Raw genomic sequence first — 27165 nt, 5'->3', positions numbered from 1 at the left:
TGTAGTCTGCATGTGCAGGACATAGACACACAATACCAAAAGCAGTGGTTTCCAGAGTTTGGCTTTATTTTGCAGTACAGAAATCATTTGGAGCCATTTTGGAACAGACATCATCGAAATTGAGGCTCTGTCAAATCAATACTGCATTGCAGCTTGGTCCGTTGAAGAAGCCATACCTGGGATAAAAGGTGCTTCTATATTTTTACCTGCTTTCCCTTTCTCAGCAATTGTAGGTTAAAATACCACATATTGGCTTCTCCAAACAACTCCCTAAGTCTGAAGTTTGGTTAAAGTTTATACCCACATAAACAAAACATGTGGCTCTCCTATCTGGGCCCTGCTGTAATACTTGACATAACAAAATAGAGAAAACTGAACGTTTTCAGAAACCAAAGGATATTCAATTTGACTCCCAATATCAGGATGGCACAAATTGTATGGATCCAGCTCTTGGGCAACATCACACAATCGTAAAGGCTACAGTGATTAAAAGATACAAGTACTGTATCAAGTTCTCTATCGATATCAATATATGTTTAGAACAGCTCCTTCACTACAAAAAAAAAAAAAAAATGCAGTTTGGTTAAACTGAACAGAACCAACCAATTCTGACTAGCCATTCCATGAAAACAAGTTAATACATGATATTAGAAAAGTGAGGGAGCATTCACTGGTATAGCACTCTTCAATCTCCACTTCGATCATAAAAGCAGGGCTTACAATATTGATTTCATACAATATACATTATTTGCCAAATTTTAAGTTTGTCCTAATTACATAATATGTACTGCTGTTAGTCTTCTCCATAAATGTCATTCTTCTTGCGCTTCATTTCTTCAAAGTCAAACTCAGACCCTGTCATCCTCTTATAGATATCTTTGATGTCATCACAGGTTGTCTCAAAGTGTGTGGTAGCATCATAGGCACGGGAAATAAAGATCTGGAAGTAAGAATTAAACAGACTCAGACTACTTAGGAATGGATGTTCCCCAGTAAAGACTAGTAAATCTTTTCAGATCATCACACTCACCTGACTATCTGTTCCCAAATCTTTAGGTACAAAGAGGTCGCTGATGCTGACAAATCTATATGGGGGAAAAACAAATTCGTATCACACTGCTTTGCCTTATTTTCTAAGCCAGAGGCATTGAATTACCTGACCATGCAACGGACACCAACATCTCAGCTTTGATTTTAATTGACATGAATGAGCACAATACTCACTTCTGTTCAATTGGTTCCAAGAGCTCCAAAGCTGGTCTGATTTCTTTCTCTGGTTCCTTAGTCTCCACAGTTGTACTTACAATGGCAATATACTTGCCCTGTGCTGCCACATTATGTGCAAAGGAGATCATGCAAACATAGATATCTAGAAGTAAATAACAACATACATGACACTTGTAAACTCTGGACATAAGTGCACTCAAGTATCACATGCTTTCACTTCGTTATAAATTAAAATTACTTGAAACAGGCACTGTCATCTCAATGTGTTATATATGGAGATAAACTAAATTTTGGCAAATTGCAAATATTTAATGAAATTTCTCTTGACTATGGTATGATTTGGATATAAAATGTCACTCAAAACAGACACATGCTCTGAAGGATTCGTCTTCTGTTAGTGGTGCTCTTGAAAGATAACTGGATCATGAGAGTATCAGTATCACTGGCCCACTCATGAGCTCAGAGCTGAGTGTGCTGTTAGAGAATGGGGTCTAGCACAGTGGTTCTCAACCTTCCTAATGCTGTGTGTGATCCTTCGAAACAGTTCCTCGTGCTGTGGCAACCCCAACCATAAAATTATCTTTGTTACTACATCATAATGATAATGTTGTTAGGAATTCTAATGTAAATATCTAATACGTAGAATATCTGATTAATGGGACCCCTCTAAAGGGGCCATTCATCCCCCAAAGGGGTTAAAAACCACTCAAGCAGGAAGAAGTAAGTAACTGTGGGCATATCTTTGAAGGGTATAATCTTGTGCCCAAGACCGTTTCTTGTCTTTCTTTGCATTCCTAGTTTCCATGAGGTAAGAAGCAGTTGTTGTGTCATACTATCATTGACATGACCACTGAGGCCATGAATGACCACACTCTAAAAACATGAGTCAAAATATTTCCTCCTCCAGGGTGGTTTTCCCATGAAAAAGTTCTGTAAAGTATTAAGAGACTGAGGATGTATGTGACTATGAACTGCCAAACCTGGCAATGAACACTGCCCTAGGTATGGCTCACATCAAATATTTAAAAAAATGATAGTAGCTGGGTGTATGGTTGTCTATGTAGTGAGTTCAAGGCCTGACAATGAGACCCTGTCTCCAAAAAAAATTACCTTAAAGGGATTTTTCTACCACTCTATGAGCCTGCGTTTGGAAAGGTTTTGAATAGTTAAGAAATCTGATTTTCAAGATGGCCTTTTACTGTGTAGCCCTGGATGACCTAGAACTTATTTTGTAGACCAGGCTGGCTCACTCCTGCCTCTGCCTCCTAAGTGCTGGGATTAAAGACACATGGACCACCACCCAGCACTAAGCTGATTTATTAAGTACTTATTATATAATTTAAAATATTTTAATCAAGATAATAAAGCATATAAAAATTCTATAGTGTATATATCTGATAATGATTAAATTTAAAAAACTTTCCAATGAGAAAGGATTTTAGATGGCAGTTTTGTACTAAAGTCAAAGGTTATTCCAAGATAGAAAATATAAAAAAAAAAGTGAGGACAAAACCTTACTTTCTTAAAAAAAATTCAGCATTTTACAAAAAGTCCAAATAGGTCACGAAGAGACACGAGAAGTAAAAGTTAATGAGGGCGCACACAAGCTAAAGTTTTACCTTGATTGATGGTTAACATTTTTCTTAAGGTCAGATTATGACCTTACACTTATCAGTCAGTCCTCTCCAGACAGTGGAAGGACATATAGGAGGCGGCCATGGGTCTGCAGACACTCCCAAGTTAACTTTTACATTTAGTGTTGGGGTTTATAACAGCATCCTAGAAGTTTGGTCTGGTTCTTCCTTTCAGCCCCATGCTCCCACATATAAAACTCAGATACAAAATATATTTACAGATACGCTGGCCACAGAGGTAGGCTCTTCTCTGACTGGATATAACAAGATCTATTCTAGCCTACTCTGCCACATGGCTGGGGCCTGTGCTCAAGGACCACGCATTCTTCTCGTCACATCTTCCTAAGTGAATTATTTTTTGAAAATCATATTTACTAGATTCAATGTATTTACAACTAAGTAATTTCAAATGTAGAAATTTCTGAAACTTTTAAGTTTTTACAGGTCTGAGATTCTGAGAATCATTTTTTAAAAAATTGTTTAGTAAAAATGTTATGTGGTTTAGTTTCTATGTGGAAGGGGGGAAACTACTGAAAACCACATCTGAGTGAAATCAGAGATGTGGTGTTCCAGCCAAAATACACACCCTCTGTTGAAAATCACTGCTTAAATCAAAATTGGGAGTTGAAATTTCAGATGAAGTCCTGACTTGAAACTAACAAGTAAAACTAGAAGCCCTCAAGAGTCATCCATGCACTCCAGACCTGAAGCCACGATTCCAGACAGTGTCTTTACAAGGCTGAGCTCATTTCCCTGCACTGCTGCTAGGAGGACCACACGTGGCTTCCCAGGTTACAGGAAAGTCTCTACTCCAGTACAGAGTAAAGGCAGGAATCTGGGTGAAACACTAAGAAGGTTCACAAAATTCTACCCTCGTCTGTCCTTCAAACTCACCTGACTTGCGGTTGACTTGGTTCTGTGGAATGATGATCTGGCAGGAGTTAGCATCGTTGGTGTTCTTGATGGGGTGGCTAAGGATACAGATCACTCTGATTACCTGGCCTACTTTTTCAACCCGATCCTTGACATAGCTGGGATCACAGATGAGCTGCTTACAGCGAGCAATCTGTAACAAAACATTTAAAAGATCTTGTAGAGATGACGTGGAAACATAGCAACATTCGTGTATTGGAAGGTTAAACTCTCTAAATCAATCTGGAAATGTATATTGAATGCTAAAGACTTAAATTCAGTAACTAAAACATCTTGAAATAAGAGCACAGATGGAGGACTCCCCTAAAGATTACTGCAGTCAATACGGTTTGGTACCTGGTACTGGCGCACAGACAGAAAAGAGAAGCCAGAAATAAATAGCATACTTGCAAGTGACTTTTGACAAATCAATTCCGGGACATGGCAAGTCTTAAAACCATGTTGCGCACACCTATAATCTCAGCGCTTAGACACAGGGGTAGGATCAAATTTTGAGGCCAATCTGTTTATACTTTAGGTCAGTGAGGTCTGGCTACCTGCATGAGACCCAAAAACACAGAACAAAACCATTGTCCTTGTAAAGCTATTAATACACTAAAGAAAAAAGCTAAAACTTATCCCAAACTATAAAGACCAAAAATTCTCAAGAGAGGGGTTGGGGATTTAGCTCAGTGGTAGAGCGCTTGCCTAGCAAGTGCAAGGCTTTGGGTTCGGTCCCCAGCTCCGAGGGGGGGGGGGGAATTCTCAAGAGAAAAAAATGTAAGGAAAACCTTCATTTATTATAATTTGGTAGTGAGTTTTTAGTACAACAAAGACTCATTTGTGTGTATTCAGGTAAAAGAAACAGAAACATGACAAGAAATATTTGTGAATAATATATCTGGTAGGGAGTAAGAGTCAAAGTAGATCAAGAAAAATTCATCAATTTTTTTTTTTAAAAAGACCTGATTAAAAAGTGGGCAAAGAGACAGGCAGTGATGGCAAATGCCTTTAATCCCAGCTATCGGGAGCCAGAGACAGGTAGATCTGAGTTCAAATCTAACCTGATCCACAGAGCAAGTTCCACGACAGCCAAAGCTATACAGAGAAATCTTGTCTCACACAAAAAGGACAAAGAATTTGACATAACTCCAAAGGAGCTCTACAAATGGCTAAGTAGCACATCACTAAAAGTACCAGTAATGTGCAAACCGAGACCACAAGACCCCTATTAGGATGGCTACTACCAAAGCCAAGTGACAGCAGGGTATGCGCACTCCTCATGAAAATGGAGCATAATTTTCCTGGTGTCACAGCACAGCAATTTCTCAAAAAAAATAAATAAATAAATAAATAAATAAAAATAAGCTAATCCAGCGGTTCAGCCTCTTCAAATATAATCAAAAGAACTGAAGGCAAGGTCTTGAAGATAGGTAATTGTACACCAGTGCTCATTGGAGCATTACTCAAAATAACTACTTGGGTAAATAATTTAGAATTTAATCTGTGTTTATAGTGTTTTTCCTTTTAGAACATTATATTGGGGCAAGCCTACAAAGTATAAGGTCCTTGAGTCCACCCCAAGCACCACCAAAAAAATCTCGAAACCAACAACTATATTATCTTCATAAGTTCATAATTACTGAACTACAGGTAAGCATTTAAACTAGCTTTGCCAATAATTCTAAGTTTTCCCTGGGCAGTGGCAGGGTAATGAGAAGGAATTCGATTATTATTCGATCATTATCATCACGTGTGTGCAAGGAGGAAGGAAGCATGTGTGCTATGGCACTGTAAACAGAGGATGCCATCGTCAAGGCTCAGTCTACGACAAATGCATCACACCCACTTCTGTTTCCTGAAGCTTCCTGAAGACACACGTGAGACCTAAAAGGAAGACAAGGAAGAACAAAATACTTCCTAATATATAGAATACTAATACTAAAAAAGAACTTTAACCAGACAGGCAGACCCAAATGAAGAGCGTGCGTGTGTCTATCCAACATTAACATCAACGTCTACACCACGCTGTTCAGCAGACAACATACTTTCTTCACAGGAATAGTTACCTCTCCTTCAGATTTTACGCCAACCACTTTTCCATTTTGCACAATGATTTCTTCAATTGGTTTATTCAACATGTAGGTACCTCCATATATAGCACTTAACCTAAAAAAGTTTTTTAATCAATTAATTATGTTCACAATTATAAGAACTGTTAAAATCTCCCTTCTTAAATCTAGATGGATTATAGTATCTCCTATAAGGGTGTTGGACCATAAGCACATACAACACGGAAGTATGAGGGCAAGTGTAGGAAGAAAGTGTCTGACAGGTGGGAGAAAGGGAAATACTGAGAGGTAAATGAAGGGAAAGGAGTAGTCCAGCATAGATAAAAATGAAAGTATATAAAAAGAGATCTGAATCATCATGATGTTAAGCAAAATAAAACTTAAATCAGAGTTCTCAAATATAGGGCTTGGATGTGAATACATTTTTCTAAACATATTTCTAATGTATAATGTAACACAATAAATACATACACACACACATACATGTATGACAGGAGTAGAACAGGTCTATGTGGAAGAGAACTAGAAGGGCAAGGAAAACCCAGGGGAGATTAATGGGAGATAAAGAGGAATATAGCTCTTTTTTCTTTCATATAAAAAAATAACCACACTAAAAAAGGAATAATTCAACAGTAGCAATCTTGCATAACAGAGTAAAGCCCCGGGACCAATACTCCCAGTACTCCCTTAGTACTACATAGAAAAAAGGACCCGAAAAAGTGATAATATTTAGGACAAATGAAAATACATCACCCAAAATGAAAAAAGAGAAAATCAGATGAACAGAGCCTCAGTGAACTCATGAAAGAGTGTGAACACCAAGGACCTCACACACAAGAGACTGCTGCTCCAAAAGAGAAGCAGACTATGACCAAATAGTTTAAGAAATAATGACCTAAAATTCTGAATTTGGCTCTTTTAGAAGTATAATCTAAATATTCAAACCGCAAGACTGTCAAAAACTGAAGAAAACCCAAAAGCCAGATTAGTGACAGAAGAGAAAAATCCACACTATCCAAAGGAGAGTCCCTGGGTTCAGAGACAGAGACAGCCGCCTTCTCGTTCATGTCAAAAGCAGCCCTGGCCATACTAGTTTCAATGTGCTAAATGCAAACAAGCAAGAGCCAAAGTCCTTCAAAATGAAGGCAAAATATTTCCAAATAAACAAAATCTAATCTGGAGATGTGGCACAGATGTGCTTGCCTGTGTGTCACTAATATAATAGCCAAGATAAAATCTGAAGATCCATACCAATTGACTTTTAAGACTTCACTACAACATTACAGTAAGCAGGGCAGCAAGGAAAAGGCAAAGACAACTCAATCAACCTCCAACTAGATGTCAACATGCGGCTAACACGCACGCACACACACAATGCAGCTAGAACTAAATCCCAGGGCTTAGGAATTAGGCCCAAGCCCTCCATCACTTACGCATCAACATTCTTTCAAGAGGAGTGATGACAGTTACATGAAAAGGCAAAGCTCTAACATCTCTTCGTGCCCTTTGGCCAAGCAAAGATTCCATAGTTCTCAAAGTGCATTAAACACATGTAAATACGTTTGACATAGTGAGCTTCACAAACTATGAAATTTCTTATAAAAGGCAAGCACCAACTAGAAGGAAATATTTGTAATGTGTCAGGTCTGACAAAAGACTGGAGCTAGAATACATCAAAATGACCCACAAGAAAAACAAAAACTCAAATCTTTAAAACTTGGCAAAAGACTTGGACAATCCCTAAACAAAATTACAAATAGCTCATGAAATGGCAGTAAAGATTAGTTTTCTAGGCATGCAAAGTGAAGCCATATGAGGGCCAGCGAGATGTGGAGCTGGGACACTGTCTGCAGGTAAGCCTGATGGCCGAGTCTGATGCCTCGAGTCCACATGGTAGAAGGAAAGGTCAGACTCTACAAGCTGTCCTCTGCTCCATAGGGAAGATGCACGTGCACAGACACAGTATGAAAGGATTTTAAAAGGTAAAATTATGTCATCACACACACACACACACACACACACACACACACACACACACACACACACACACACACACACACGGAAAACACAGATTAAATGTAAAGCTAAAACTGAGCACTATAACACATGCCTTCACTCCCAGAACTCGACAGACAGAGGAAGGCAATCTCTAAGCTCAAATCCAGACTGGATGACAAACCAGCTCCATGACAGCCAGAGACGCATACAGAGACGGCCTCAAAACATCAAAAGACTTGTCTCAAAACATCAAAAAAATTTTAATTAAAAAGTTTGATAAAGGGTGCTGGAGAGATTGCTCAGCAGTTAAGAGCACTGACTGCTCTTCCAGAGGTCCTGAGTTCAAATCCCAGCAACCACATGGTGGCTCACAACCATCTGTAATGGGATCTGGTGCCCTCTTCTGGTACATCTCAAGACAGCTACACTGTACTCATATAAATAAAAATTAATAAAAAAATTTAAAAAAGTTTGATAAAGACACTTACTAATCTCACATCAAGTTCAATTCACAGGAACTACTAAGTAGGACAGAGCCCGCAACCATCCCACATATACAAACGCACACACATATACATGCACACACACTTATACACACATTAATAAATGTAATGTTAATGTCAATTAATAGTACCAAGTATGGAATAAATAAGACCCTCACTGCTGTGTGTATAATAATGGCACAAGTGCTCAGGAAAGCAGTGCTTTATTACTTTTGAAATCATACTTTCAACATCAAGTCAGCAATATTATCTGTGCACAGAACTCTCATAAAACCTTCATTCATAATAGCCCTAAACTGGAAATCCAGACATCCCACCAAAGACTGCGGTCTAACCATGCAATGTATGTAATACTGTGACTCTCAGTATAGGTGGGTCCCCGGCCCATGCACCAACCTAAGGGGATCTTATACGCACTGAGCACAGAATGTATTCTTCTATGTGGAGGGGACTAACTATGATCTCAGGTACCTTTGTGTGGGAGGAAAACATTTCTGTGTAGTTGGAATTGCGATGATACATGTCTATAAAGTGTATACACTTTTCAAACTACATTTCACTTAACTGAAGCTCTGGGCTTATTGTGCATAAATTTCATTTTAATAAGAACAAAAATCTCCAAAACAGAAAACAAGCTAATAGCATTTCATTTTTCAGAGCCGTTTTTCACCTTCATGAGTCAGGATGAAGTAAGTCTAGGATCTTCAGGGCTATAGGTAATGGGTAAAACAAGCACTCACCTTGCAAATCCTTGTGGCAATTCCCCAAGACCATAAAGTGGATAGAGGTATGGGCTTTTACCATATCTTGCCAAAGACTCGCTGTAAAGTTTAATTCTGTTAATCGTTTCACAACATGGCTGGTCTAAGTAGCTGGGGAAAGGAAATGAACATTAGAAGTCTGTTTGTTTGTTTGTTTGTTTGTTTGTTTGTTTATTTTGAGCTAAGGACCGAACCCAGAGCCTTGCGCCCTAGCAAGCGCTCTACCACTGAGCTAAATCCCCAACCCCTAGAAGTCTATTTCTTTCTTGTTGATTTCAAACTACTATCCCCTAATTTCTCTTTAAACACCCACACACTCATTTGCAACCAGAACCTCTTTCCCAGGACCAAACAGCAACACACAAGTCCAAAGTCTCACATTTGGAGTTTCACAGTCTGCAGTCTCACAGTTCAAAGTTTCAAGAAAAATATAGATCTGAAAACCCCAAAAGTCCTGACTGGAATCCTCATCCTTTGTCTGTCATCGACACTCTAATATGACTGATCCAGTACAGGACCTGTAACGTTGCCGAGATCACTTGCAGTAAAGCACCTCCTAGCACCGCTAGCAGATGGTCCGCTGCCTTTGTAGAGCCAAGCCAATGACACTCATCAGCCTACTTACTCATCTGTTCTGTACAGTGCAAGAGAATGGCCAGTAAAGTCTATAACATCCTGGCCCAAATCAAACTTCTTATACACATCTCTCATGGAGGTCTTCTTAGGATCCACACCCTCAAAAGTTCTAGGATCTTTTTCATCAAAGTTGGCAACATAAACTAGGAACTTCCTGAAGCGGCGTTTCTCAAACAGTCCCATTAAGCCTGAAAAATATTTTTTCAAAAAGCACACGGAATTAGAGACTGAGAAACTAAGAATGTGGGGGCACTTTAAACAGCAATGTCATGACTCAACATATATCATTTACATAACCTGGACACCAGCTGCACAACACTTTAAAACAGGTCATTCACAATATTCAATTGCACAGCAAAACCTTACTAAATGGTACGCATTTTCAGAGAAAAAATTCTGTATCTTATACACAAAATAAGTAATGCTGAAAAAAATTGATCCAAATGCATCTATACCAATGTTCTTCTTCTAACAATGCTGATCTGTGACTCAGCCAGTTCCCCAAATTATGAATGTTGCTTGCTTTCCACCTCTGAATGCTACGACACACTTAGACCTCATGGGAAAAGACCAAGACACCAAGGAAGACGTAACCACAACTTAGTTTAGGTAGTGACTGCACTGTAGGACACTTGCTTAATGAAATCTTTAACAACCAGTGCACTGCTCCACACAGGCCTGAGAGAGGGCTCAGCAGCTAGGAGCACTTGCTGCTCTGCAGCCAATCCAGGTTCAGTTAACAACACCCACATGGTCGCTCACAACCATCTGTAACTCCAGTCCCATGAGATCTAATGCCTCCTCCTGGCCTCCATTGGCACTAGGCACCCATGTGGTGCACACACATATATAGAGGCAAATAAATTTTTAAAAAAAATCTTTAAAAGAAATACACTGGCTGTGGTGACACGTACCTTTAATTCCAGCACTTGACTATAAAGGCAGGTGGATCTCTATGAGTTCTAAGCCAACCTGATCTAGACCTAGGGCAGCTGGAGCTACATAGTAAAACCTTGTCTAAAAAAAAAAAAAATTAATTTTTTAAAAAAGTATGATATACATGAGAGACAGGGCGATGTATGCAACCCTAAGCTCTCTCCTTGAGTCAGTCCTACCAACGTACAGCTGGTAGTAAGATAAAAATGGGAAAACTCCTAGTTTTATATCCTTTCCTGGCTTCTTCTAAATGGAACAAACACCAAAGTTAACTGGGACATAATCAGTAAGTACTTGTGCCTAGATAAATGGATTTCTGAGATTCCTTTTCACTAGAAATCTCATTGTGATAATAAAATGAGAATTACGTACTAGATGCCAGGGCTTCTGCTTCAGTGGAAGGAACCTTGTAGATTTTCCCTCCCTTGTAGACAAAGCTCCCTTCGATGACTTTGAAGTCCATATAACGAGTGACCTCTGTGAAAAGCAGCATCTTCACCAACTGACCTAGAAAAGCCACGTAATGCAAACTGTCACTCAAACCTTACCACCATTAAAAAGGAGCAAAACTTGCTACTAAAGCCCCCCAACTTTTTCCTGACATTGTACAGCAGGTCTTACCAGAAGCTTCCAAAGCCACATTTTAAGTGGTACGGCTAGAATATACACCTGAAGCACATGTTTAAGCTCAATGTTACAACTTGTAGGCTAGTGAACCTCCATCATGCGCAAAGGCCATGAAATATGAACCAGCAGTGATAAGAGATCTGCTTTACTGCAAGTGATTCAGGCAACTTTGCACTTCTGTTCTGTTTCAGACACAGACAATATTTCAACTTATATTTATTAGAAGCTATCACCGGCATCAGATAGCTTAAGATCACAATTAGGAATATCACCTGTCTGTAAGCCTTAGGAGGCTCATGCACCAATCACCAACACGTTTATGAGACCAAGACCATCTTACTGCTGCTCTGAAAGGAGCACTATAACAGGGTCGTTAGGGCTGGAGACATGACTCAGTGGAAGAGTACATCATGTATGAGCCACTATGTTCAAACTCCACAACTAAAACAAATATAGTCAAGAAATAAAGTATGAGGAGGTACTCATGCAGCGGAGTTCAGGTACACTGAACACCTGTATCAACTGGCCCCAATATGAAGACCCACAATTACAAATTGACTATATAATTCAATATGGCACATCAGACAACCATGTCAGAGGGCTGAGGAAGAAGGCCCTGGGCTAGTAATAGGATAAAATTTCAAGACAAAATGGTAACAATAAATGGTACCAAGTGCCAAATGGCCAGCCTCTTTGAAAGTTTTCAAAGGAGATAAAAGTAGGTGAACTTCATACCATAGAGTCATGTATTTATACAGTAAAAGAGGCAATTTTATATGGCAATAAAATGAATATATATATATATTTTTAAACCACTCCAACCAACCAGAGCTCCCAGGACAGACCCAGGGCTCCAGCTGCATATGTAGCAGAGGATTACCTTGTGGTGGTTGGGGAGGGGAACACCCTAATAGAATCGGGGGCGGGGTGGGGGGATATACGGGGTTTATGGCTAGGAAACCAGGAAAGGGGATAACATTTGAAATGTAAATAAAAAATATCCAATTAAAAGAAAAAAAATCTCTGACAGCAAATACTGATATTCTTAGGATCACGTAGTTAAAAAGAAAACAGTCAGTGTATTAAGCCTAGGAAGCACCACAATCAAAAGCGCAATGGAAAGCACCAGCGAACGCTCTGTAACACAAGACCTGGAGCAGAACTACAGCAGAGGCCCACTGAGAGGCTACCCTGTGTCCTGAGACAGGCAATCAACTGTAAGAGTTCACTGCGAAGGGAACACTTTATAAACATGCCGAGCACAACACTGGCCAACTCACCAAGAAACAGGGGAGTTGGTAAATAACTAAAACTCACCCCGCCCTCTAATAGACAACAGATTTATGTTAAAAATCCAAATCTCACTTTCAATAACAAAGTGACAGAAACAGAATGAATACTATCAAAAGTTAATAAAGGTACAGGGAAAGGCAAATCCAAACACAGCAATAAGCAGAAAAGGCTTCTGGGAAAGAATCACAATGCTTCCTACATACGAATGTGTATGTAGGGGGTACAATAAAGAGGAGGGATAGGCTGGAGAGATGGCTCAGTGGTTAAGAGCACTGACTGCTCTTCCAGAGGACCTGAGTTCAAATCCCAGCAACCACATGGTAGCTCACAACCATCTGTAATGGGATCTGATGCCCTCTTCTGGTGTGACTGAGGACAGTGACAGGGTACTCATAAATAATAAATAAATAGATCTTTAAAAAAAAAAAAAGAGGGGGTTGGGGATTTAGCTCAGTGGTAGAGCGCTTGCCTAGGAAGTGCAAGGCCCTGGGTTCGGTCCCCAGCTCCGAAAAAAAAGAACCAAAAAAAAAAGAGGACGGAAGAAAGGAATGTGTGAGTTGTTGATATTGACAGGTACCACTGTGTACACAGGCTGAAAACTACATGCTAACTGGAACCACATACATATATACATAGATTTATCTTATACATCAAAACATCAAGCAAATTAAGTCTAAATGGTGGCTCAATCCCTAGCACTATAAAACCAAATCTGATTGAGACTCTGACCATGTAAATTGTTTCTTTTCCACTTACTGTTAATGTTACCTAGATTATACAAACTGGTTGATTATTTACCCCAGAAGAATTCCGTTATTATTTAAATTTAAGACAAAGTCTGTACTAATACAAACTATAAAACATAAACAAAAGAAAGGAAAAAGTAAAGCTTTATTTCATAGGAAATAAATTTGTAACAAAATTTGTTTTTCCTTGTTTTTTTTATTTTTTTCACCAGACAGTGCATCCCACGTGAGACTTGGTTGACCTAAAATTTACTTGTAGCACAGGCTAGCCCCACACTATTAGCAATCCTGTCTTAGCTTCCTGAGTCCTGGGATTACAGGTATATACCACTATGCCTGGTTCACTATGCAATACCATCCTAGCAAAAAAAAAAAAAAAAAAGATACCACAGAAAATGTACAAGATACTTTAGTCTCCTAAAATACAGAGACCTTTAATGTGAAGTTAATCTCAAAAGCTTACAAATTAGAAAACCTTTAACTGACCATGTAAGACTCGGTTTCATGTATTCATGTAGATTATCAAGTAAGCCTCAAAATGGGAGTCTTACAAATATTTACAATGTTACTGTATTGAGAATTTTGGTTGTACTGCACCATACCAGACCTGCAGCAAGTGTGAAATGTCTGTAATTTCCTGAGAACTTTATATATATTACAAAATCTTCAATTCTGATAGGCACTGTGCCACATCATGATTTTGCTTCTTTCCCCACTTCCCTCCATTGTTAATCTGACTGCAGACACTTACAATGGAACACACTGCTAAACCACTTCTGCCTAAACAAGCCCCAGCGCATCCAGCCTGGGGTAACAGCCTCTCCATCCAGGTCAGGTTGAGTACACTGTCACAAATTATATCAGAACTCTTTACCATTGGCCATAAGGAACTTGGGAATTAAGTCAACATTCCAGTCTCTTCCTCTCCCCATCGATGCTGGTGGTTGTCCTGGTAATTTAAATCTTTTGTATAACTAAAAGCAGAACAAAAATATCAATAATGTAACAAATGTAATTTTCATCAAAAGTTACCAGTCGTTTTTAGACTGAGTGGCTACGGTGTAACGCAGCAAGAGGTAAAGTACAGGCATTAGTCTGAGTCAGATAAACTGTTGTCAGAGAAAAACTTCTATTTAGTCCGATAAGGCTTTTAGGTGTCAATATACTATGTAATTAAACACAGTATTTAATTTATGGATGATGCTAAGATTAATGAGCACTGCAGGAGTCTGTTTCCCACTTATTGTAGAATCATTTAAACTCATTCCCTCTATTTTTGCTTCTCTAGCTACACAAGTTAAATAAAGAAATGTTACACATTTCAAAACTAGAAACGATAGAATTAGTTCCTGTTAACTTGCAGTTCTGAAGTTTTACTGAAATACGACAGTTGTATAAAACTGCACACACTTAATGTATACACTTTGATGAGTGTGAACATACACACACCAATGATTATGTCACCAAAGAACGCTACGCACGCATTCACCTTCAATGAGTGCCTCCCAGAATATAGTTTATGAAGTTATCAACAAGTTTTTTCAGACTCATAGCCTGAACTTCTCCAAAGGTAAGAAAGACAGAGGAAAGGTGGTGAGACTTGTAGATTCGGAGAACAGAGAGAAGAAACACACACAATGCTTGAACCCTCAGGGAATCCTGGCTTTAAAGACAAGTTTACTGAAGAGCTAACTATCACTCTCTGGACTACTGGACATCTGAATATAGTCTACTACCTGAATATACTGTTCATTTTCATAAATGTAGTGACATTATGATGATATAAAAAATGTCATCCTGAATAGATGGAAGCTGAAATATCTAGGTCAAGTGCCACAATGTCTTTATTACTTTCAACTTTTCAAAATCACAAGAAGGGGTTGGGGATTTAGCTCAGTGGTAGAGCACTTGCCTAGCAAGCACAAGGCCCTGGGTTCGGTCCTCAGCTCTGGAAAAACAAAACAAAACAAAACAAAAACACAAGAAAGCTATGTCTAATGGCACAGACCCATAATCCAGCACACTGGAAGCAGGGAAATCTTGAGTTCAAGGCCAGCTAGGGCTACATAACAAAACTTTGAAAATTAAAAAAAAAAACAAAACAAAAAACAGTAACAAGTAACAACAACAACAAAATCTAACTGACTGCACCAAAATGTTAACTCTAGATTCAGAAGGAAGATTTTGCTACAGTGGTAATAAAGTACTTTCAACTCTCCTATACTCCTAAAGGGATATTTGATATATGTATTAAATTAATGAGGCAGTGATTTTAATACTTATGGGGAAAATATACATTATTTTCACAAAAAAAGGTATTAATCTCCATACATGCAAATGTTTACAAGCTTCAGATAAATTTAGAAAAACTCACTTATAACTCATGTCTTATTCAAAAAGGGAAGAGGAGAAAATGACAAGGAGAAAAGACAGTGGAGCAAACAGCAGTAACTTAGACTCTCAGCTCTGACTTTAACCCCACAAACACAACTCCAATTGAAACAGCGATGAGGAATACAGGGTGACAAGAGACTAAAGCCATAATCAGACCAGGTATTGGCAATGGAGTCGGCTGGCACACTGGGCATAGCCCTCCCCATGCTTCCTCGTCCTCACTGAACACTTTTACAACCACCACACTAGAAGCTCTTAAGAAATCGGAGCTGCCAACATATTAAATAGTATTTAATAAGCCAAAACTGCCAGGCGAGGTGCTCCACACCCTTAATCCCAGCACTCAGACAGAAGTGGAGGCAGGTGGGGAGCTCTGGGAAGTTGAAGCCAGCATGGTCTGTATAGAGATCCAGGACTGGGCAGAAAGACACCCTGTCTCAAACCCTCCTCCTACCCCACAAAAAATGGCAGTAATAATAATAAGCCAAAACCAAGACCAGGTCCAAAAGCAAAAGAGGGCACCACAAGTAACCCTACTGCAAAGAGGTATGAGCAGAGACTTACATCTTCCAGCGGTGTTATAGATGCACTTTCTCCTCCATAGTATGGGTTCTGATCCATATGAAGAACCTTCTTTCCATTCACTGACATTATCCCCGACAGGATACATTCCTAAAGGTAAATGGATATTTTTAAAAGAGAAGGCATACCCAACATGTATACGTGTCTTCTTTATTAAAAGTAGACTCACTATGCCTTCTCTTAGTAATTAAAACATTTGTTCGCCATGACAAAACGGGTAGGTTTAAGGCCTCTCCTAGACTCCAGTGAGCTCCCAGGTAAAAATAAGATTCCCACTACTAGGACAGAAGAGCTGGTTTTTAACTGGGCAGACAGAGCAAAGGCAGCTTTCACTGCATCCTGTTACTCTGTTCCTTTCTACTAAGCATTCACTGAGGCCTTTATGAGGCATTGAAATTTAACTTAAAGGCACACTTGTAGCACCCATTTTTACACTGCATGTGACAAAATCCAGCTCAAGGAAAACCTTCAGTGCCATTCATTTACAGACTGAATGTAAAAACTTACATGAGGTAACATCTTTATTTGAAATAACTAACAAACTATGACTATTTGGCTTTGGTAAATTCTTTCAAAACTGAACCTCTTAAAACCAGGTCTCCTTGTTCAGATGTACCCAATGACCATCTCTATTCAATTCTATATAAAACACACACTGAGCTTCCGGGAGGCTGAGTCTTCTCCAGCAGAAAGCACGGGCCACCCCATGTGTGTGATGACTCTTTTCTTCACTCCCTCACCACCTGACACAGATCTACCCCTGGAAACCTACAAGGACGCAGCAGTTGAGGGCTGCAGAGATGGTGCAGAGGTTAAAACACCAGAAGCTCTTCAGAAAAACTGTGATTGTTTCCCAACACCCACAAGGCAGTTCCCAACGTCTACAACGTTTAGTTCCAAGAACTATGACCTTTTTCTAGCCTCCATGGGCACCAGGCAAGTACAGGGTGCATAAACATACACTGAAGGAAAAGACGATGAGCATAAAAAATAATAGAGATAAAACCCATCATTTGTACTAATAATTACAATTTATGAATGCAAAATAATGTTGGAAAGCCCATCTAACAGCACAGGGTAACTGCTGATTGTTGCAGCATATTTCATCACAGTGTGAACCCAAGATTGTGTTATTTATTGAAAAGAGCTGTTTCCTGTTGTGGTGTGGCTCAGCCTTAGCGCACACCTTCAATCCCTCTGGCTGGAATGCAGACACACCCTTAGTGCGCAGTGTAATCCCAAACAGTGAAGGTAAAGTTAGTTTGCAGAAGGAAGCACCCTTGTTTGAAAGTGATGTCTAATTGAGTGGCAGACAAAGTGATGAATCAGAAAAATTTGACTGGGGCTGGAGAGATGGCTCAGTGGTTAAGAGCACTGACTGCTCTTCCAGAGGTCCTGAGTTCAATTCCCAGCAACCACATGGTGGCTCACAACCATCTGTAATGGGATCCGATGCCCTCTTCTGGTGTATCTGAAGAAAGCTACAGTGTACTTATACATAATAAATTAATAATAAAAAAAAAAAAAAGAAAGAAAAATGTGACTGAATAGGATACTCCTAATTCTCACGAGAAGAGAGAGGAAAGGAGTCCTCCTAAAGATAACAGTGCAGACAGAAAGGAAAGCAGCAGTTTTACCAGGACAGGTGCACAAACAGGTTGCAGAGAGAGAACAAGCTCCACACAGGTGAAGACAGAATGAGCTAGAGAACGAGGAGGGAAAAGATTAGAACAGACTTAGTTTAAGGCCAGGAAAAGCCTTAACAACTTCAGGAGAAGTTGAGAAAAGCCAGTTTGAACCAATCAGATGGAGAGAACTTTGAGCCAGAACAGCCAAACTGAACCAGCCAGCCAGAGTTAGAAAGAACTAAGAAGGGGTGAGTCTATTCACCAGTTAAATCTTAGAGGCTGAAAACATTCTGGGCCTAGATTAGACTGTATGGAGGCTAGAAGCTTCCAGGCCTAGGTTAGCAGATGGGGGCAGTCAGCTCCAAGATGACAATTACTACAGGAGAATAAAGGTTACATTTGATTCTCCTCTTTTTATCGTAAGACTGAGTTTTCCTACTACTAGGCTGGCACACACACTGTAAGTACTAGCATGTTCCAACACGCCATACTACAAGGCAGACAAGACTTTTCATATCATTAAGTGAAACATTCTAACACTCAGATCTGTGTTGTTTAGAGTAAACTAGACTTCCTGAGTGTATTTGCGGGGCAGGGGTAGACTTAACCTGACCGTGGCAGCCTTGTCATGTGGAAGGAAGGTGCAGGCATTTGGTATGGAGGGAGGAAAAGACAGCCATCCAGCACATGTATTCTGTGTCAGTATGTGGGTTGCTCTGCCTCATTACAGCCTCCCAGCCATTGCAGCTGAAACCTCTGAAAGTAAGAGCTAAAATACATTACCCCTGTGCTGTTTGGCAGATGCTTTGAAGTCCAACACAAGGGTGTTTAAAGGATGGGTTGAGGAGACAACTTGGTCTACAATCCTTCCATGCACAAGAACCAGTGTTAGAGCTCCAGACCCACATAAAAAGGTCAAGCAGGCTAGCACAGGCTTGTAAGCCCAGTGCTGGTGCTTCAGGTCAGGCAGAGCCCTGGGCCTCCATGGTTACCCAGATTCGTTCAGGGCCAGTGAGAAATCCCATCTCAAAACAGATGAACAGTGCTTAAGGACTGACAGTGCTTGTCCTAGGCTTTCCTCACACATACCCCCAGATAAGATTTGTTTTATTGGTGTTGCTCTGCCTTTTGACACAGTGTCTTACTGTGTGTCCCTAGCTGGCCTGAACTCCAAGATCCACCTCGTCTGCTTCGTAAGTGCTAGAGCCAAAGACATATACAGCTTGTTTGAAGTCTTACAAGGAACCACTTATTCTTGTTACAGAACAGGGCCTCTTGGGTACATGGTCAAATCTAGCTGGCAGACTCGTTTTATAAATAATCTTACAGGGGTATCACAATGCTTGTTTGTATACAGACAGTCTGTGGCTAATTTCCCAGTAACAGCAGTTGTGACCGAGCCCATGTGGCCTGCAAAGCCTAAAGTATTATGTCCTATATGAAATTCTGCTTAATCCTGCAAGCAGAGGATCTCGATATGTTTCCTACTTTGCCACAATCTACTGTCTTGCTGAAAAATGTACTATAAGCAGGCTCTGGAGACTCGGGCTGAATCCATAGCTCCCCAAGGTCTAATAAAAACTGAGATCTGCCTCTTGGGCTGCTTAGGAAAGGAGGGGATGAAAACCTGCATTTCTTTCTTTTTCTTTTTTCTTTTTTTAATTAACTTTAGTATTTCTTATTTACATTTCGGTTGTTATTCCCTTTTCCGGTTTCCCAGCCAACATCCCCCTAACCCCTCCTTCCCCTTCTGTATGGGTGTTCCCCTCCACATGCTCCCACCATTACCGCCCTCCCCCCAACAATCACGTTCACTGGGGGTTCAGTCTTAGCAGGACCAAGGGCTTCCCCTTCCACTGATGCTCTTACTAGGATATTCATTGCTACCTATGAGGTTGGAGCCCAGGGTCAGTCCATGTAGAAAACCTGCATTTCTAACAAGTTCCTACATAGGTGATGGTGATAAAGCTGGTCTGGGACGGCTCTCTGAAGAGCAGCTACTAGAGTAGCATTTGTCAAGAGACAGTCACCTGGGGCTCATGTGAAAATGCAGATTCTGATTCCTGTGTCTGTCTCTGTGTTTCTGGTAGGTTCCCAGGTGCTGTGGAAGCAGCCAGTCTAGGGAACTGCACTTCTGATAGCAAAGCAAGAGGACTCCACCGAGTGAATACACCATGGGAACACTCTCCTCTTGGTGGGGCACTGACTTCCAGTTCTTTGCTAGTTAAATAGTCTTCTGTGGCCACTTCGGGCACACCATTTGTTACAGCACACCATGGAAAGCCTTCCATTATGACTGCAGACTCACTGCGTTGACATATATGAAAATCCCTATTTCAGGCCCATTAGTCACTCTGACCAGGGTGTGGTTTCCTCATGGATCCTGATGAAATGAGGCTGAGAACACTTTATAACTGATTGATGATTGGCAGAACCTGCTAGAACTTAATCACACTTTCAGCCCTTTCCCCCCTTGTTTGCAATATTTAATTTTTAAAATATTTCATCGATAGTTACACATATTAGTGTGTGTGTGTGTGTGTGTGTATGTATGTATGTATGTATGTGTCTGTGCGCGCATGCGTATGTGCATGTGCCCAGAGACCAGAAGAGAGCATCAGATGGCTGTAGCTGCAGAGCACGTACGTCACTGTAAGCTGCCTGGAGGTTAGGAATTCTGGGTAAGCACTGGTGCCACTGACTCATTTTTTACAAACACTTAAATTTATTTCTGTTTTACTTTTTTGACTTTATATGCATGAGTGTTTTGCCAGCATGTATATATATGCATTTCTGGGCCTGGGGTTACAACAGATGGCTGTGAGCCACAATGTGGGTGCTGGAAATCAAAGCCAGGTCCTCTGCAAGAGTAACAAGTGCTCATGCCTGCTGAGCCACCTCTCAAGCCCTGACTCGTTTTCTTAAATGGGATTTTTGTGCCACATTATAAAAGATCTTTATATATTTTAGAAATGTGAAGTCCTTAATAAACCTATGCATATGCACATAAGTACTACAAAACATTTTCCATTCTCTGTCTACCTATTCACTGTCTTAATGTCATATTGATAAACAGAATTGAAAGCATTTTACAAATACAATAATCAGCCCTAATATTACTTAAAAGCAATACCTTGTCTCTGTCTCTCTCTTTTCCTTTTTATCAAGGCAGGGTCTCACTATATACACTGGCTCTCCTGGAACACATCATGTAGACAGACCAGGCTGGCCTTGAACTCAGAGATCTGCCTGCTTCTGCCTCCCAGCACAGGGACTAAAGCTGTGGCCCACTTCACCCAGCTCCCCAGCTTCTTTCAGTAACATATTAGGATATACTGTTCAACATATATGAAAGCAGAATAACAGGCTCTTGCATTTAAAAAGAGTATGACCAAAACACCACATTCTCACTTAATAAAAGCAGACATCACAGCACACTTTGCTGAATAGCATCTCCATCTAACTCTTCACACGCCTACAAACATGCATAGCCATGGCCCTAAAACAGAAGGCTCAGCACCAAGATAAGGGGCCTAATAACGTAAAAACCTGTTCCAAAGTGTCACTTAGAACAAATACCGCTTTGGTTTTTGTTTTGAATCTGGAGGCCCTCTCTTCTCCACAAGCAGCATACTGACACTATTTGCCTAGCTCTGCACACATTTTTATTGACACTTTTGTATGTGTGCATATGGATACCATGGGCAAATTGCAAGTCATAGGAACACTTGAGAGCAGAGACCTGTGAGTCCCAGGGATCAAATTCGAGTTGCAAGGCTTGGCAGCAAGCCCCTTTTCCCACTCCACCATCTACTCTACTAGCCCCTGCTACTTGAAGCTTACCAATACTTTATTAGTTTGTTTTGAGATGGGGTCTCTCTATGTAGCCCTGGCTATCCAGAACTCACTACGTAGACCAGGCTGGCCTTGAACTTAAGAGTTCTTGAGTAGTGGGATTAAGGGGTATACCATCACAACAGGCTTACCAACATTTTCAAAGTCAGTTAACTTCCTTTTATGGAGGTTCTGGGGATTCTATCTGAACTTCTCGTGCTTCCTTTCTTTTTTAAGTCAGATAGGGTCTCACTATGTAGCTTACGCTGGCTACAAACTCCAATCTCCTGCCTCTGGCTCCTCAGTACTGAGATTATATGCATAGACGCCTCAGAGCCTACATTTCCTCTTATTACTCCTCCACCTGTGTCTTGATTCATTTGGAGCACTCTAAATTAAACATTTTTAGGCTAGGAATACTCAACCTTTTTAAAAAAAAGTTTGATTTTAAAGAATTTGAAAACATTGGCCTGTGACTACTACTGCAAGGAACACAAAGTCCTTTGTCCATACCTCTCGAAGCTATGGCGAAGGTTTTCAAGATCAAATCTAAGTCTGAGAAAATTTAAATTATAGTTTAGGATTCTCAAATCAAGCACAAAACCTAGAATTTGATAAATATGTTTTAATAAAGAGAAATAATATGGAGAGTACTCTGGGATATAAAATAATCTTCAAGCATATAATGCTGAGAATGAGTTGTTTACACGCCAAAGTACATGTTTCTGCTCATAATGTGCAGGCTTACTTTAGAGAAAATAAAACAAGAACAAAGACTTCGGGAAACACAAATGGCTGTCGAGCTGGCTCTTTTCAAATAAACTAATCCAGCACAACTCAGTGATTTATTACCAAGCCCATATGTGTTGTGTGCCAATTATGTGGTAAAAGTCTGCTTACACATGCTCAAAGCATAGAAATGCAGAAGTTGCCAGCCAACCAACAAAGAAGGGATAGGAAGCAAAAATGAGACTGAATAATTCAAAAGGCAAAGCAGCCTGAACCTAGTTGAAGGGGCTGAAGTCCCCAGAAAGCTCGCTAGGACTTAATGCATTCCTTATGTCACAGCACAAAAATTAGCCTCACAAAACACTGGTTACCAAGACTGTCACTCTCCTTACTCTGGTGTCAGCAGAAAAGCTTGTCCATACACTATAGGTTTGGAGGGGGGAGGGGTACTACCACTTTTCTTTTTCAAGACAGGGTTTCTCTGTGTAGCCTGGGCTGTCCTGAAGCTCTGTTGACCAGGCTGGCCTCTAACTCAGAGGTCCATCTGTGTCTGTGCCCACCCTCTGCCCCCAAGTGCTGGGATTAAAGGTGTGTACCATGACCTCACAGCCTTTAAAGTGATAATTCTCAACCTTAGAGAGTAACACAGAATCTGCTATTTCTCATAGAAAATTAAAGGTCTTCTTTACTAAAGTTACTTTCAATGCTTGTGGACTAAAGTGAATGTAACTGATAGAAAACAATGCCAACACCAAGCAACACTGAAGTAACGAGTTTCCTTCACTCAAAGCCCTTGACATGCTAATATTATACATTTGGCATACACCCTTCTATTAGGTTCTTAAATCTCCAGCACTGAATGTCTACAAGTCAAACACTAATGGTGTGTACACTCTGATATTCAAAGTTACTTCTAATTTGTGATTTTTTTTAACTTTGACTGAGTGTCTCTTCAAGACTTAACCTAATTCAAGATTTCACCCAAGTCCTACTAATATCATCCCCCTATTACTACTTCTATCAAGGATGGGCCAGTGATGATCACAATCCTACACTGATACAATTCTCAAAGACCATCTAGTATGTATCTAGGAAGGCCGGTAAGAAAGTTAGCCCAGCTGTAAGAAAGCAGAAACTCTTCTAAATTCTAGTTACATATGTATCCACTAATCACTAAGAAATTTACAATTCAAGTGAAAATTTAAATAAAGGGTGTTACTTTGTTAAAGAGATGTGCTGTCTTTGATACAAAATGATGCTTCTAAACTAGGCCTGTGGAAGCCTGCATGATGGCTGTGCACTCACTTATCTACAGTTCACCGACCTTATTAATGGGCAAATATGAAGTATTAGCAATGACAATACAAAAAGGAAATAATTGGCTCTCACAATACACTGGCAGCCACAGGGCCAGCTAACAGGCCACACAAACAACTCAGTATGCTGTACTATTGGAATCCCAATTAGGCACTAAAAAAGGTAAACCTGCAGAGAGCAGGGTAGAGTGATTAATTTAGGCATTGAGTCTTCCCAACTGACAACCACCCCCTACCCCAACCCCGGGTGTGATGGTATGTGCCTTTTAATCCCAGCACTGACCACTGGGATAGTGAGAAGGTAGAAATATCACTTTTGAGTTCAGGGCCAGCCTGATCTACATAGGGAGTTCCAGGATAGCCGGCTATACAAAAAGACTTTGCCCCAAAAAAGAAAAGAGAGAGAGAGAGAAGAGAAAGAAGAGAGAGAAGAGAGAGAGAGAGAGAGATCGACTGACTCAATCATTCACATTTTAAGTAAGTAGATGGCTTTGTAGATGAGCAATGCTGTCTATCTGACAGTCTACTCTTTGGGCAATCACATGTTCATTGAGCCTCGCAGGACCTCTTGGCCTTGCCTTTCATCCCAACGCCCAGAGGCAGGGATAGGCAGAGCTCTGCATTCCTGGTCAACCAGGGCTACATAGTGAGACCTTGTCAGAATACAACAATCTCTTCTAGCAATCATCATTGATCGCTGTAAAGAGAAAACTAAGCTTCTCCTAAAAGTATAAAAAAATAGAAAAATGAAGGTTTTCTCTAAAAGAGTTATTTCAGAGTGTTTTATCTTAAAGATATCAATTTGATCCTAAGAAATGTCGATCCATTTCAACAAACTCAAAAGCCTCGGCTCTTATTAAATGACTTGGAGACTTGATGGACATACATATAGGATGCATACATCAATGTTCCTGATGAAGTAATTCACTCATAATTTCACGCTCAACTCCCCCACCCACCCACACACACACACCGCAATTGATAGTCAAAATGGTTGGTTCTCTTTCCAATTCCTTTTTGCAAATGATTAGCTCTTTTGTTACAGCGGAGGCTGGGGGTGGGGGGAGCACAAGATATAAAAACCTGTCTCTATTTTTTCCAGACCTAAGCAGATACGAAAACATAACTGTAGCATTAGATAGCCCCTTACATTTATATACCAGCATATTCACGCTGCGCATTTACTTTCTAACCTGCCTGAAGTACATAGAATTTGGCCTCCTCCTCCTCAAGAAACAGTGGTGACACGCAATAAACCGAACAAAAGGGAAACATAGCAAGGGCCCGGCGTGAAAAGTGTTTAATAGACAAGTTTTGAGAAAATTCATTTCCCATTCCCAGAGAGAGAGGATGAGAGGACGGTAAAACAATACTTAAGGCTTATTAGAAAAAGGAATTAAAAAAAAAAACCCGTTTCATTATTTTCTCTAGAAAGTTTAAGTTGGCCAAACTCTAGGACAAATCACCAATCAGCGATCATTCTTCTGCCTGGCTTTCTGCGCCAAGTGACCAGCTGAGCGAGCTGCTGTGGCTCGCCACATAGAAAGGCAAGCGCCAGCAGCGACTCCCTCCCGCTCGGTTCGGGGCTCGCCTGCTTCCCAGCGGGAGAGGTCATCCACCCAAAAGGGAAGTGCCAGGAGCACGAGCTGTTTTCCCTTTCCTCTTCCTTCCTGCAGGAGGACCGGGCTGTTTCTCTCCGGCTGTTGGGCGATTCAGCCCTCAACTTCCCAATGGGCTGGCTTCCCACATACACGTCCCGGGTTCCACATCCTGGTTTTTCCTAACACACTAGGGCGTCTTCAAATCAGTGCATCCCACCAAGCCACGACCTCCCTCCCAAGGGAGACGACCCAACACGGGCGACTTGGGACAGTCGCCAATGGGGTGCAGACACCGGCAGTCCGGGCGCGGGCGGGGCTAGTGTACACCGACCGGACCCGCCCTCGCCCCGGGCCCGGCAGGGGCCGGCCGGACACGTCTCCCCGTCGCAGCTCACCGTCAGGCCGGTGCCCAGCACGATCACGTCGTATTCCTCATTCATGGCGGGGAAAGGAGCGCACACAGGGGCTCGGAGGCCACCGTAGAGAAGGGAGCGAGAAGTCCGGCCGTTCTGGGCCCCGGGGGGAAGAGGGAAAAAAGCGAGGAGAGGAAAAACGGAGCTGAGAAAGAGGCGAGGCCGGCCGCCACCTCAACGGGAAGAGAAGAGCCGGGAGGGGAGGGAGGGGAGGCGGGGAGAGCGCGGGGAGAGGAGAGCGAGCTCCGTAGCCGGGGCGGGGCGTGCGAGAGGCCGCCGGTGCTGTCAGTCACGGGAGACCTGCTATCTCATTGGTGCATCTCTCGCTCGCCCCACCTCCCCCTCGTTTCCCGTCTCGCGAGAGAAGGGAGGGAGGCTGCCATCTTGGCTTCCGGTTTGGGTTTTTTCTTTTCCTACCCGTCTTGCGCTACGGTGGTTTGGGCGGCGACACGCGAAGCCTAGGGTAGAGTTGAATAGGAGAACAGGGCGGAAACTGCGGCTGGGCTACCACGTGCCTGATTCCGGCACCTAGACATGAGATGGAGTTCGGTTAAGTCTTCAGGCCCCAGAGCCCGAACTCCGCCCTTGGGACTTTGAGTGGGGTGTGCACCGCACGGTGCGTGCGTGCTGGGCCAAGTCGTGAGAACACCAGCCACTCGGAAGGTTGGCAGCCTCGTTGCCTCTGCAGCTTGGCTCCTGCCCCTGCCCGCGGGGCTGGGAGGAGCTCAGGATTCTTGTCTGCCCTGTTTTAAACTTGTATGGTTCTGTTCCAACAAATAAATGTATCCATACTTTAGGTAAAATGTGGTCCAGAATGGCCTTCCTGTATAATGGTCTCTGCATTCTAGCTTGAGATGCTAAGCAGGTTATAAATTTAAGAGTATATACCCTGATAACCAAGCAAGTGGGACTCAGCCAGCGGGGTTGTTGGGGTACAAAGTAGACCTTCCAGTAACCCTCAAGACCATTGAAGCAATATCTGCAGGCCTTAGCACACACCTTTAATCTGGATGGAATACAGGCGCGCCCTTAGCGCACCTCTGATCCCAGACAGTAAATGTAAAGTTTGTAGAAGTAAGCCCCCGTGTTTAACGGTGATGTCTAATTGAGTAGCAAAGTGATGAATCAGAGAAAGATTTGACAGGTTATGCAGAACTCTCAAAAGAAGAAAGAGAAAAGGGAAGAGCTACTTAAGAGGCGGTACAGAAGAGGGAGAAGCAGTTTTACTGTGACAGTCATAGAGGGACAGGTTGCACAGAGAGGACAGGTTAGACACAGCTGAAGGCAAAACGAGAGTCAGAGAAGGAGACTGACGATCAAAAC

The 27165-nt window shown here is 41.4% G+C and overlaps 1 protein-coding gene across 1 annotated transcript; it reads right to left on the bottom strand.

The window, feature by feature from the left end:
• Positions 1–45: 45 nt before the first annotated feature.
• On the bottom strand, positions 46–26060 carry Gdi2 (GDP dissociation inhibitor 2). Its single transcript, XM_032885083.1, has 11 exons — positions 25825–26060; positions 16304–16411; positions 14220–14319; positions 11052–11186; positions 9733–9931; positions 9087–9218; positions 5843–5942; positions 3756–3927; positions 1225–1369; positions 1031–1085; positions 46–940 (listed from the first exon to the last, which is right to left on the bottom strand). Exons 1-11 carry the CDS (start codon positions 25867–25869, stop codon positions 794–796), a joined length of 1338 nt encoding a protein of 445 aa, XP_032740974.1. The 5' UTR covers positions 25870–26060; the 3' UTR covers positions 46–793.
• Positions 26061–27165: the final 1105 nt, after the last annotated feature.

This window comes from Rattus rattus, chromosome 14 (genome assembly GCF_011064425.1).
Source record: "Rattus rattus isolate New Zealand chromosome 14, Rrattus_CSIRO_v1, whole genome shotgun sequence".
NCBI classification, from domain to species: Eukaryota; Metazoa; Chordata; class Mammalia; order Rodentia; family Muridae; genus Rattus; species Rattus rattus.
Note: the sequence above shows the minus strand (reverse complement) of the source record. Positions and strands in the feature narration are given on the sequence as shown.